The sequence below is a fragment of the Lipotes vexillifer genome, unplaced genomic scaffold (assembly GCF_000442215.2).
Source record: "Lipotes vexillifer unplaced genomic scaffold, Lipotes_vexillifer_v1.1 scaffold1531, whole genome shotgun sequence".
Classification (NCBI taxonomy): Eukaryota; Metazoa; Chordata; class Mammalia; order Artiodactyla; family Lipotidae; genus Lipotes; species Lipotes vexillifer.
In genome coordinates this window covers 70,819-85,474 of record NW_006773724.1, presented here as the reverse complement: position 1 = coordinate 85,474, position 14,656 = coordinate 70,819, and the positions used below count along the sequence as shown (strand labels likewise).

The 14,656-nt window shown below is 42.1% G+C and overlaps 1 protein-coding gene across 2 annotated transcripts in view; it reads right to left on the bottom strand.

The window, feature by feature from the left end:
* TXNRD1 (thioredoxin reductase 1) overlaps positions 1 to 14,656 on the bottom strand; it is a 63,069-nt gene that overhangs the window by 2,799 nt on the left and 45,614 nt on the right. For both annotated transcript variants that reach the window (XM_007448501.1, XM_007448502.1), the window contains 2 exons: positions 12,029 to 12,124; positions 8,100 to 8,234 (listed from right to left, as the gene is read on the bottom strand). In XM_007448501.1, coding sequence (XP_007448563.1) covers positions 8,100 to 8,234; positions 12,029 to 12,124 — 231 coding nt within the window. The remainder of the gene's footprint in view (positions 1 to 8,099; positions 8,235 to 12,028; positions 12,125 to 14,656) is intronic.

Here is a 14,656-nt window from a genome sequence, read left to right as displayed (position 1 = left end):
TTTTTGCTTCCGTGAAAGCCCTCTTTCCTGTTTCCTTCTTTTGTGGCTACTCCTCAGCCATGGCTTAGAGGTGTGCTGCTGAAACACCCATTTTTTAAAAAAAAAAAAAAAAATTATTTATTTATTTATTTTTGGCTGCATCGGGTCTTGGTCGCTGCATGCAGGCTTTCTCTCATTGCGGCGAGCAGGCGCTACTCTTTGCTGCGGTGCACGGGCTTCTCATTGCGGTGGCTTCTCTCATTGCGGTGCATGGGGGCTCAGTAGTTGTGGCTCGCGGGCTCTAGAGCGCAGGCTCAGTAGCTGCGGCGCACAGCCTTAGCTGCTCCGCCACATGTGGGATCTTCCCCCTGGACCAGGGCTCGAACCCGTGTCCCCTGCAGGCGGATTCTTAACCATCGTTCCAGGTGGCACGTCCCTGAAACACTGATTTTCCCCAGCCCTTAGGGTGGTCAGAGCCCCAGGGCGGGTGGGCTGCAGAACCAGGTGCCTGATCTGCTTATTCCAGTGTGCTGCCCAAACAATGCCACCGTCCACACGTGCACGACATGAACAAGGCCAGGCAGCATGGCCCTAGGGGTCCTTCCTCAGCTCTCTCCCCTTTAGATGCTCTCGTCATGGTCTCATTCAGGCAACTACTCCCTTTTAGGCAGATGGCTCCCAGTGAATGGCAGCGCCACTACTTGATTGACCAGGCCACGCGCCACGCATCTGGAATTGACCCTTCATTGACCCTTAATTCCTCTATTTCCATTACTGCTGATGTACCATCAATTAGTAAGTCTTAGATATTTTGTTTCTTTTCCTCTTCATGTTAACTCTGACTGAACTGTGAGATTTTTGTTAGTTTCCAAAACATATGGTGCCCTCACCTCCCTGTGATGACACTGTGTGGACCACACATTATACATTCCCGCCCTACTGGACACAGATGTGGGGGGCAGGGGCTTGCTCTGGCCAAGGATACATATGGAAGTGGGAAGCATCACTCCTGAACAGAAGCCTTGGGCACCAAGGTGCTTTTCCTATACCTCCTGTCCCTCTGCCATTCAGCCAGCTGTGCCCCTAGGAGAGGCTGCCCCGCCAGCCAGGTCCTGGAGTGATGATGGAATTGGAGCTGAGCTGCAGCTGTTCCATGATGACCTTAGAGCACCACAAGGAATAAACCTCTGTTTTTATACGCAAAAAAACCCAAAACAAAATCACCATCCAAACTGATCATCTATACTGCCCAGGCATGAAAACATAAAAGGACTTTGTGTAAAATCAATTAAACTTAGAAACTTATGTGGCTACTGAATACAATTAAGATTTCAATCCAGGGGCTTCCCTGGTGGCGCAGTGGTTGAGAGTCTGCCTGCCGATGCAGGGGACACAGGTTCGTGCCCTGGTCTGGGAAGATCCCACATGCCGCGGAGCGGCTGGGCCCGTGAGCCATGGCCGCTGAGCCTGCGCGTCCGGAGCCTGTGCTCCACAACGGGAGAGGCCACAACAGTGAGAGGCCTGCGTACCGCAAAAAAAAAAAAATTTCAATCCAAATCTTTTCGGTCACACCAAGTTAAGTTGAAAGGTAACTCTAAGTAAGATTCTGCAGAGTCCATTTGTCCTACTCTAACCCAGACCGACCTTTGAGAACCACTGAGTAAGTGTCATACTGAGACAGGAGGCTATGGCTGATCTGGGAGAGACCCCAGTGGAAGCGAGACTCATCAAGTGCTTGTATCACTGTCAGCACACCTGGACAAGCTTTTTGGTCAGCTGCATTCTCTGATTCCTGAGAAACAACTGGTCTCCTGATTTTTATTATTTATTTATTTTTTTGGCAGTACGTGGGCCTCTCACTGTTGTGGCCTCTCCCGTTGCGGAGCACAGGCTCCAGATGCGCAGGCCCAGCGGCCATGGCTCACGGGCCTAGCCGCTCCGCGGCACATGGGATCCTCCCAGACTGGGGCATGAACCCGTGTCCCCCGCATCGGCAGGCGGACTCCCAACCACTGCGCCACCAGGGAAGCCCTGGTCTCCTGATTTTTAATACAAAGAGGAAAGAGCACAAGAAATCGAGGCCACTTTGACTTATATAGGTCAAAGCAACAGGAATCAACATGAAAAATACTTGTGAATAAAAGGGGAAAATACTTTTGTGTAAAGGAGGAACAATACTGAGAAAAACCCGTGGTCTTTTTTAGCCTTAAAAGCAGCAACAAAGCCTTTTTTCTTCCTATATATCAGCAGCATCTCAAAAAAGTCAGACCCAAGTAATAATGGCTAGTAAAACATTTAAAGTATGAACCCAGAAGAAAAATGTGTGAACTTGCATCCAAAAAAACAGTAATTATAAGAAAAAAAAGGCTCATCCTTGTTAATAAAGATATGTGAAAATGCTTGAAATAGTTATCTTTCATACTTATTAAAGAAAAAGTTACACTGAATTTTGCAACGTTTTCATTAGCACTCAAATTCAACGCTGATGACACTGTAAACTAGTACAATTCTTTTTTGAAAAGCAATACAACTCCTTTGTTTAAAAAATGTGTGGATGAAGACAGAAAGATAATATGCGATAATGAAAATAGCTGTGTTCGGATGATGGTATCACGGGCAATTTAAAACACCATCAAACATGTTCTCTCTCCAATTTTTATAAAGGAAGAAAAATAATGAGGCAAATTCCAGGCTTGTGAATTTGCAAGCTTATGTTTTATTTCTCAGGAATTAATTTAGAAATAGAACTTGTAGGACACGTGGTTAAAAAACTAAACCCATCAAAAATGGAAACAAATTAAGGGGGAAAAAAAGAGCTCTTATCAATAGCCAGGACATGGAAGCAACCTAAATGTCCATAGACAGATGAATGGATAAAGATGTGGCACATATATACAATGGAATATTCCTCAGCCATAAAAAGGAACGAAATTGAGTTATGTGTAATGAGGTGAATGGAACTAGAGTCTGTCATACAGAGTGACGTAAGTCAGAAAGAGAAAAACAAATAACCGTATGCTAACGCACATATATGGAATCAAGTGACTGATGAACCTAGTGGCAGGGCAGGAATAAAGACCCAGATGCAGAGAATGGAGTTGAGGACACAGGGAGGGGGGAAGGGTAAGCTGGGACAAAGTGAGAGAGTGGCATGGACACACATACACTACCAAATGTAAAATAGACAGCTAGTGGGAAGCAGCCACATAGCACAGGGAGATCAGCTCGGTGCTTTGTGACCACCTAGAGGGGTGGGATAGGGAGGGAGGCTCAAGAGGGAGGGCATATGGGGATATATGTATGCATATAGCTGATTCACTTTGTTGCACAGCAGAAACTAACAACACTGTAAAGCAATTATACGCCAATAAAGATATTAAAAAAAAAAGAGCTCTTATCTATTTTTCTTATACTGGAAAACATGCTGATGTTAAAGAGATGGGGGAAGCCAAACTGCTGCTGTTGGTTAGTCTAAACGGAAAAACTGATGGGGTCAATTCTTACACACATTTTATATGTGCAGAGCTGCTTCAGAATTTTCATAAAAATACATGTAAAAAAAATGAGCAGAGGCAGCTTTTCGATCCCAGCACAAAGAACACTCACAAAAGGGCAAATGCGGTAGGCATGTACCTCACATTTCTTATCTGGCCAACACCTCCCAGCCTCACAAGACCCCCCTTCACTGAAGACTGTGATTATGTTGACTATTAATAAAACAAAACTTCTGATGTTTGGCTCTACAAGTCATTTTAAGACATTTCACAGGGTCTTCTCTCTGATGCTCCTTCTTCTTGAGCCATTTTTTTCTCTCTACAAATAAACTTAAGTTGAAATTATTACTCAAAATGATGTGTAATCAGTTTCCTATTCAACTATTACTGCTCAGATGTCCAGAATAAATTATCACCATATCGTCCTCACACTGAATAACGCTCGTGCCATCACTGACACCCCAGGCCTTAAGACCCCCTCTCTCGTACTGAAACCAAGGGGCCTTCAGTCAAAACAACAGGAGTCCCTCCTCCTCCTCCTCCAGCAATTCCAGAAGGAAACCCTTTGGAAACTATTTTGCTCCAAAAAGCAAAGCCTCCACTGAGGAATTCATCAACTTCTGTAAGCAATTACTTCTGAGAGCCAAAGGTTGTGCAATTGCCCAGGTTATTCTATCGAAATGGTACAGAAGAGTTCATTCAATGAATCGTTCTGCAAACCACCCACAGCTGGCACGGGAGCCGGGCTAGTTCTAAACACTTGAAAGCAATGCCCAGGACCAATTTTCAAATTATTACTGTTTCTAATCCATCCAACGGACTGACATTTGTGAAGTTTGATAAAAATGATTAGGAAACGAACTTTTAAAAGGCATGTAAAATTAAAACCCAAATTTTCTATTATATCAGATACTGTCAAATTACCCTTTAAGTTTCTAAACCCTTTTTCTTCATTTCCATTCCGATCTCATTATGGACTAGTAACAAACATTCTCTGGACTGCATTTGGAGTGGCACTCCTGTACAGCACATGGCTGTTTGCTAAAAAAACAAACAGAAAAAACAACCAGTGGGTCCAGTAGCAAATCCAATTACATACTATGCCAGCCAGAACTCAGCATTTACCAAGAGTGCCCCTAAAAATCCCCTACTGATCAAATTTTACTTTCCCTCAATCAAGAAGCTTTAAGAAAGATTTCCACAGTCAGGATTTTGTCACAAGTGTTTGGTTTTTCAAAATCTAGTTTCTAAGCAAGTTGCTCAAAACCAGAGGTAAAAGAAATCACCAGAGGAGCTTTCTCGAAATATACCTCCTTCCTCCACCTCCCCTCTCCCCAAAATACTGTAATGATGACTTTTTAGTCAAGCTACATCTTCTGTAATGAAATACCCTGGGGAAAACCAGCTAACACATACAGTTACTGAGTATCTGCCGAATGCCAGGGACTCCCCTAGACACTTTCTGCACAGCATGGCCCATTGGCCCTGTGAGTTACAGCATCTCCACATCAAATGCTGTGGGAAGGTGTGTAGAGCACCGTCTACACTGCGTGGTGTCTCGGAAGCCAGCCTGCCTGAGTTTGGATCTTGGTTCTGCCACTTCCAAGCTGCCAGGTCACTCAACCGCTCTGTCCTCAATTCCCTCGGGTGTCAAATGGAGACACTCCTGCCACCCACCCTGTGGGGTTCCTGTAAGGACTAATAAGTAAGTCAGCACATGGAGGGCAGGGTCCTGACACAGTCAGTAAGCCCTCAGGAACCTCAGCGCTTCTGCAGTGTGATTCCCCGGGAAGCTGCTCTTTCTACAACTGCTCCCTACTTCAAGCCGCAAATGTGAACCACTCTCAGTTCTTCCCATTTCCAAACAGCGGGCTAGTGCGATCAACTCCATCTCCTATTCCCTCTCGCCTGGACCGTGTCTTCTGACACACACTGCCACGACCCCGGTTCGGGCCCCTGCCCCTGCCCGCCTCCAGACGTGCCTCGGCGGGACCTCTCCCCACAGCGCAGCCGGAGGGATTTCTCTCAGTAAGGTGTCTGATCACACCCCCCACCCCCACCCCCGGACCCCGACCCAGCTTTAAAGCTCTCTTAGCTGAACTGCAATGGCCCCGGGATAAAGTCAAAATGTCCCGCCTTGGTTTATGAGGCCATGACCTTCCTACCTACTTCTCCAGCCTAATTTTATCATTTTTCTTACCCCTCTCTGAGCTCTTCAAGCTACAGCAGCGCTCAGGGACCTGAAAGGCCATGAGCTCTTCCACAGAGCTCTCGTATCTGGTGTCCCCTGACCCTAGGGCTTGCCACACTGGACTGTTACTGGCACTTCCCTCACCTGCCTCCCTGCTCTGACTCACATCCTAAATCCTTGCTGCTCCCCAGTGCCCAGCACAGTGCTAGGCACATGGCTGCACGACAGATGCGCTCAGAGGATGAGATAACAGCATCCAGGGTTTTAATCTCGTTAATCAGCCGCCAGCTTGGGAAAAAGAAAAAGAAAAAAAGCCCTATCAGAGGAGAAGAACATTCACCTCTGAGCTTCAACGTCATAAAAGAACCAGCAGATGGAGAGGCACAGTGGCAAACATCAAGACCTAAAAAGGGTTCCCATGGTGCCAGGCGTACGGCGGGAGCAGGCCTATGGCTGACCTCCCTGCGAGCCCGGGCTTCAGGAGGACACCTGCCTCTTCACTGCACCTCTCTGCCCAGCTGGCAGTCATCCTGCCAAGATGCTGCCGCACTCTCACTGCTGCTGGGTCACAACACAACACGACACGACACGATACAACACAAACAAGTGAGGCGGCAGGAGGCAAGCACACATCAGCCTTTTCAACCAGCCCACTGAGAACCAAATTCAGATTAAAAAATTAGACACTCGCAGAACCAAGTTGGGAAGTTATGTCTTTATCCCTGTCGGAGATGACTGTTCTTATTTTAAAGTATCTTAGACTTTTAAATATACTCACTGTCGTGGGTTGAATTAAGTCTCCCAGAAAGATGTTCAAGTCCTAAGCCCTGGTACTGTGCACAAGACCTTATTTGGAAACAAGGTCTTTGCAGATGTAACCAAGTTAAAATGAAATCATGCTGGATCAGCGTGGGCCCTAATCCAATGACTAATTATCCTTACAATAGGAGGGAAATTTGGCTCAGATACACAGGAGATAAGATCACATGAAAAGCGGAGGCAGAGACTGGAGTGATGTGTCTACAAGCCGAGAAATGTCAAGACCTGCAACCCCAGAAGCTGAAGCGGCAAAGAAGCCATCCTCTCTAGAGCCTTTGGAGGGAGCACAGCCCTGCTGACACCCTGATTTCAGACTCTAGCCTCCAAAACTCTGAGAGAATAGATTTCCATTGTCTTCAAATGCCCAGTTTGTGGTGGTTTGTTACAACAGCCCGAGGAAACTAACACACTAAGTGTTCTTGAAAAAACAAAAAATTAAGTTAATTGGCTCCTTCCCCAGACAGTCTCAGTCATTACACTGAGTAAAAGACATACTGGGCTTCCCTGGTGGCGTAGTGGTTGAGAGTCCGCCTGCTGATGCAGGGAACATGGGTTCGTGCCGCGGAGCGGCTGGGCCCGAGAGCCATGGCCGCTGAGCCTGCGTGTCCGGAGCCTGTGCTCCGCAACGGGAGAGGCCACAACAGTGAGAGGCCCGTGTACCACAAAAAAAAAACACAAAAAAACCCACATACTGCCTGTTCTTTAAGAGCTTTTAAGATCTATTCTCTTTTCAATTTTTATTTATAATGTTTGAAATTTAGTTTTACTTCACAAGAACAAGTTTTCAAAAAAAGAAGAAAAAAAAACCACATAGAACAAAACAACACATACACACAAAGTTTTCTGTGAATAATGCCACTAAACAGGTGCTTATTAATACAGAGGAAGACACTCTCCCTACTCAAGGAAAAGGCAAAGAAAAAGGAAATGAGAACATTTTTCCAGGCTGCAGTTCTCAGTTCCATACCTAAGCCTCTTTATGAGATAACCTCTCCCCACCTCCAAGTTCTCCAGCGTAGACACTTTTTTGGTTTCCAGGCCCTACTTAGTGGTATTACAATATTCGACTCTTGGAATGAGCACTGACAGGCATGAAGAAACACTGACACCCAGAGGCCCACATTGGTCAATTTCCAGTTCTACTGCCATTTGCTTGATCTTTTACAAGCCTCACTTTCATTCTCATTCTTTAATGTCAAAAGCTCACAAGGTAGACATAATTTAGCCTCCACGTAGCTCAGGGATAACTAGGATTGATGCTCTTTCTGGGTACGGACGGCATTATTAGCTGACTGCCAGGAAAATAATTTAGGACACATGATAAATAAAAGATTTGAGGCATATCTCTATAAAGCACTCTAATCATTTTTACCATTTAATAGCATGACGGTACTACCTGGTTACCAGGAATGAGAAACATATGAAAGAGAAAAAATCATTTCTAGAGACAAGGCTTTCTTTTGAGATATTATTCTCCATCACTAATAAGCTCTAAGGAGGTAAAAGTAGCTCGAGTAGAGCAGAAAGAACACTAGCTGCAGAGTCCTAGATCTGCCCCCTGTAAGCCAGGTGACACTGTCACTTTGAAACAGAGCCTTTAAAACGTAGTGACCCACCTCTGCGCAGACGGGGTGGATTCCGATGGTGCCGTCCAGCTGGTCTTTGGTCAGCCCGCACTTGAGAGCTGCTGCGAAGCCCTGGGTAACTTCTCCAGCATTTGGACCCAGTACGTGGAAGCCCACAACACGTTCCTAAGGTACAAAAAAGTAATAAAATTATGCGGCTTTTCCCCCCTTAACAGACTGGAATATTTCCCCAGTCTAATCTAAAACCCCCATTCAGAAATGGCCAAGGCTTATACTAATGCTTGCTGCTAAAAGCTGTCTAGGCTGAAGATACTCCAACATGGGCCAGTACAAAGCGTGTGGTCACAACAAGCAAGAAGGGAAAGACAGGAATCAGCCATGGATGATGATGAAGAAAAACATGAAAAGCAAAAATGTGTGCAACCCCATAAGCACCAAAATGTTCTGGAAGATGTTTTCAAAGGGCCGTTCCATTGTGCCCTCATCTCCTCTATCTGATTCTCTCAAAGCTCCAGATAAATGACCTGTGGTAGCTGAAACATTTAAGAGCAACCATTCAAATTAAAAAATCATTTACACTAAAGTTTTGGGGGTAGATAGCACAGACTTAAGATCCTTCCAATGTGAAAACACTTTTAAAAAAATTTTTTATTGGAGTATAGTAGTTTACAATGTTATATTAGTTTCAAATGTACAGCAAAGTGAATCAGTTATGCATATCTATATCTATATCTATATCTATATCTATATCTATCTATCTATCTATCTATCTATATATATACACACACTTTTCTAGATTCTTTTCCCATATAGGCCATTACGGAGTACTGAGTAGAGTTCCCTGTGCTACACAGTAGGTCCTTTTTTTTTTTTTTTATACACAATGTATTTATTTATTTATTTATGGCTGTGTTGGGTCTTCATTTCTGTGCATGGGCTTTCTCTAGTTGTGGCAAGTGGGGGTCACTCTTCATTGCGGTGCGCAGGCCTCTCACTATCGCGGCCTCTGTTGTTGCGGAGCACAGGCTCCAGACGCGCAGGCTCAGTAATTGTGGCTCACGGGCCCAGTTGCTCCATGGCATGTGGGATCTTCCCAGACCAGGACTCGAACCTGTGTCGTCTGCATTGGCAGGCAGATTCTCAACCACTGCGCCACCAGGGAAGCCCAGTAGGTCCTTATTAGTTATCTATTTTACATATAGTAGCATGTATATGTCAATCCCAATCTCCCAGTTTATCCCCCCCGTTACCCCCTGAACCACAAGTTTGTTTTCTACATCTGTGACTCTATTTCTGTTCTGTAAGTAAGTTCATTTGGACCCTTTTTTTAGCTTCCACATATAAGCAATATCATATGATATTTGTCAATCTCTCTGAGTGAATGCAACAAAAAAAAATATTTGGCAACTCTGAAATACCTGTGTGGGAATTATTTTGGATAAATTCTAAATCTCAAACTCAGGCTACCTCTGCCAAGAGCAGGGAAGCCTGTTGCGTTCTACTGCACAGACTTTCCGAGCCAGCTCAGGGGTAGTGCATCCAGTCCAGCACCCTCACAACAGACCAGGTAGCTCAGGTGATGAGGCCCAGAGCCTGATCTAAGGTGCAATGCTCCCTGGAAACAATCAGGAAGGGCATTCTGTATGTGATACATTCCATGTTAGTTAGACTCTTACATTATTCATCCTGACAGTCAGGGGTTGCGTACATGGATAAATAAAACACAAAATATACTAGGCTCTTAAAATATGCTAGATTTACATGTAATAATATGGATAAATCTCAAACTGAGATTCAAAAAAAAAAAGGGCAGGCTTCTATTTAGCTGAGGATACCACTCTTCTTTAAACCACATTGTATGACATTTATGGTAAGTAATAGGCAGCAAACATATACAGATATGAACAGGTGAGAGAGTCCAACTTGTGGACAGTGCTGCCTCTGGAGTAGGGAAGGAGTGAGGGGTGGAGGATCAAGAAGAATACAAAAGACAGCACCGGCACCAGCTAGTGGTTAACAGCACAGAGTCTACGTTGCCTGGGACTGAATTCCAGCTCTGCCATTAACTAGTAAGTACCCTGGCACAACTATTTAACTTCCACGCTTCAGTTTCCTCATCTATGAATGGGGATAACAATAGCACATACCTCATAGGGTTATGTAAGGATTAAATAAGTTTGTACATGTGGACCATTAAGTAGTCTCTGGCACATTTCAAGTGTTCAGTTACATATAGGCTATTATAAACTGCCTCTGTGATGGTTTACCTCTGATAAGAGAAAAGCTCTGAAGCAAATACACCAAAATGTTAATATTCATTCGAGTCTGGATGGTAGGTACATTCTCCCATCCCTTTCTGTAAATTTTAAGTATTTCGTGTAAAAAAAGAGTAGCACACAAAAAGCATAAAAGCCTGGTAAGCAAGTATTATCTAAAACCAAGCACATTTAGACGCTGTGAAGTGACCGACTCAAAATGAATAAAGCAAGCCCCAAGGATGGTCAAGTTCCAGAAGCAAGCTTTTGTATGAGACGGCTCATGACAAAAGAGCAATGACAAGTATTCGTCTCTTCTAATACTATCTTTTTTAAGGAAAATAATTGAAAACAACATCATCCTATTTATCGCCTCAGTCTTTTTAATTAAGGTGAGTTTACCGGTAATGAAAATTATTTTTCATATTATATAAAAAATGCCAGGCTTCCCTGGTGGCGCAGTGGCGCAGTGGTTGGGAGTCCGCCTGCCGATGCAGGGGACACGGGTTCGTGCCCCGGTCCGGGAAGATCCCACATGCCGCGGAGCGGCTGGGCCCGTGAGCCATGGCCGCTGAGCCTGCGCGTCCGGAGCCTGTGCTCCGCAACGGGAGAGGCCACAGCAGTGAGAGGCCCGCGTACCGCCAAAAAAAAAAAAAAATTCGATTTGAACAAATGACACAGCAGTTCAAAAAACAAAAAGGACAAAACAACTGGATACAGTTAAAATTAAAGACTTGCTCAGTGTGAAACTTTTGAGGTTTCATTGACTGCCTTGTGCGAATGAAGTATCTCTTGCTAGACACACGGCTGCCAATGAGAACGTCTGACATTTTCTCCTTTTCTCCTTTCTCTCCTACAGTAGCATGGTATCTAACGTATACTCATACAAAGGACGTTATTAAAACTTATGTCTAAAAAGATAAAACTCTACATGAAATTGTCCTCTATTTCTACTTTGTATAGCTTGTTAGAGGTTATCACAGTATGTCCATTTTTTAAATGCATCTATGATGACCTTTTTTGTAGAGGATCCAGATTTTCCTAGAACCTTGGGTTCTGCAAAAAGCAATCTGCAACTGTGCTGTGTACAGTGGCAGTTTCTAAACAGGATATATCAGTTAATTATACTCAAATCCCAAGATAAGAAAATGAGTTTATTAGCCTTTTAACATATGGATTCTTTAGCATTGTTTATAGTTTTACTGGGGACATTTTTTTTAAAAGTAAGATCTCAGTTAAGTTAAAAATACCAATTCTCATAAAGATTCAATCCACATAGGTGAAGGGATATCAGGAGGTACAAACTTCCAGTTACAAAATAAATCAGTCACCGGTATGAAATGTACAATGTGGGGAATACAGTCAATAATTATGTAATATCTTTGAATGGTGACAGATAGGATACAAACTTGGGTTATTACTGTTCTTTTTTGTTTTGTCATTATTTGTAGACAGCTGACAGCTTCATTGGTCCCCTCTAATAAACACAAGCAGTTCTCAAGTTGTCCCTCTGGTTCCTTCCTCCAGAAAGTTCTGACTGCCTGCCCACTACATCCACTGCAGAGGGGAGTCAAACAGTGTCATCATGGGCCTCGCCCTGGGATAACATCCCAACAGGAGACCTACAGGTTGAACGCTAAAGGAATGCAATGTATGTACCATGTGAAAAATTAGTAGAAAGGCGTAAATAAGATTAGCACTTACACTGTCTTTGATATTGCAGACTATTTTTGCATAACATTTGTTGTTATCTCTTGATGGAATCGTCCATTCCAATGGCCAAAAGTGACTATGGTAAACCTAAGAAGAGGGAAGCACAATTTAGACCCATCATCTTAAGAAGTATGTCTGTCAAACATGAGTTGTGGTGTGAAGACGGTGGAGGCTCTTTAATGTTTAATAATTAGACTTTCATTAAACAGTAAAATTCATGGATACATAGGAACCTGATCAGAAGGTAAATAGCTTTAAACTCAGAGTTGACAAGCCCTTTTGCTATAAGCTCATCCCTTTATTACATTTCAACCTCCAACGAATAAACCTTATGTAACAACAAGAGCAAACAAATGAGAGAAAGAAGCCATGTAATTACTTGCTGTCTTGCATTAGAAAAAAAACAAAACAAAAAAACACCATCTAGCTACCTCACAGGAATGACAACTTTGGGCAAGAAACAAGTAAGGTGCCAGGAACAATTATAGCAATTATCTAGTTCTCTGACTTAATATTTCCAAAAATTTTCTCCTCTGAAATTATTCACCAAAAGTACTGAAGGAGAGAAGGAAGGAGGGAGGCAAGATGGTAGACAGAAGGACAAACAGACATCCTTACTGACATTTCATAAACTTAAGTCTTGGATGACTAAAGGAATTTTTTTCTCCTCCAACTGCTAGCCTCAATTCAAAACATATATGGTTGGTAGGACCTTTTAAAAACATACTGATTATGTAAACATTATATAACATGCTTTTATCTTGTAATATGATGTGATTTTTTTTAATGTGTGTTACAATATTGAATGTGTAGTATCATAGTACTGCAACCATTACACCGAGAAAAAATTGATTAAAGCAATTACCCCCAAAGGCTAACAACTGCTGTGTTGTAAACATAAGCCTATGAGTAACTGTTTACTATTTCCCTTGCAGTTTTCAAGATTTCAACTCAAATGCATTTTTATAATAAAAAATGCAAATTCTAATAAGACGAATTCCAAAGATTATCTGTGAAGAAACACAGAATATATATATTAAGAACCTTAAAATTTAAATACCTTCTGATAGCAACCTATCCTCAGTAAAAAATCAGAGACAATGAGGAGCAAAGATGTTCAAAATTCTATTTATAACAGTGAAAAACTGTAAATAATCTAATAAAAGAAAGGCTTACCAAATTACCGTACAGCACCCCTAAAAGGAAATATTGCACAAGTCATTTTTAAAAGTGGTGTTTTTAGAGGGAAATGGCTTGTGACCTAACGTTAACTGCAAAGTATGACAGAAAACTGCACATAACTTAATCACACTTAAACTAAAATGTATATACCTACACAAAATTATATACACACACAATATATATAACATATAAATACTTAGAGATTAGAATATGCAAAAGTATTAATAGCAGTTATCTTTTCATGAATTAAAATTTGTTTTTATATTTTCCTAATTTTTCAAATTTCCTATATGGATATATATATATATATATATATATATATATATATATATATATATATATTTTTTTTTTTTTGGAGGATATATTATTTTTTACAATCAGAAAAGAAGTGTGGGGCTTCCCTGGTGGCGCAGTGGTTGAGTCCGCCTGCCGATGCAGGGGACACGGGTTCGTGCCCCGGTCCGGGAAGATCCCACATGCCGCGGAGCGGCTGGGCCCGCGAGCCATGGCCGCTGAGCCTGCGCGTCCGGAGCCTGTGCTCCGCAACGGGAGAGGCCACAGCAGTGAGAGGTCCGCATACCACACACACACAAAAAATGTAGAAAGCTCCTATTTCATACAGTCAACTCATGTTTAGCATTCCTAGTGGAAAAGACGAACATAACCACAAATAATATCATTTTATTATTTTTCAATCCAAAAACTAACTTTCCTAATTTTAGAATGCAACCTGTGATTTTATTTAAAAAAAAAAAAAAAAAAAAAACGATAAGAAGGATTGCCTTCCAAAGCATGTTGGCTTTAGGCTAACATTTTATTTTATTTTTTTTTGGATTTTTGAATTTTATTTATTTTAGTTTTTTACACAGCAGGTTCTTATTAGTTATCCATTTAATATTAGTGTAATATGTCAATCCCAATCTACCAATTCATCAAGAAATATGAAAATAATGTGTTACTTGATAGACTGATATTACATGCTACTACTGAAGCATATAATAAAGAAAAGATTAAGAAATTTAAAATAGACTTTTATATTACAAAATTTACTCTGATTCACAAATCTGGCCTTTTAGAAGGTTTTACTGGAAACTTTTTTCCCAAGTGATTTAAAACAGCAGACCCTATGTGCAGCATTATTTGTATATATAAAAGTAGTTATTTCATGTGCATTTTCCTTGACTATATCCAGGATAAAAGGTGACTGGCAAAGTTAGTATAAATTAGAGGATAATGGTAGAAAAAAAAAGTTAATAGGACAGTAGAAATGTAGGTACTTTTTAGTTTCCTTCCTTGTATTTTTACCATATAAATAATAAAAAGAAACCAGTAAAAGTGGTTTTGAAAAGTAGAACTAAGTATTACTGGGTCAACTGATAAAACTGATAAATGGGGCTTCCCTGGTGGCGCAGTGGTTGAGGGTCCGCCTGCTAATCC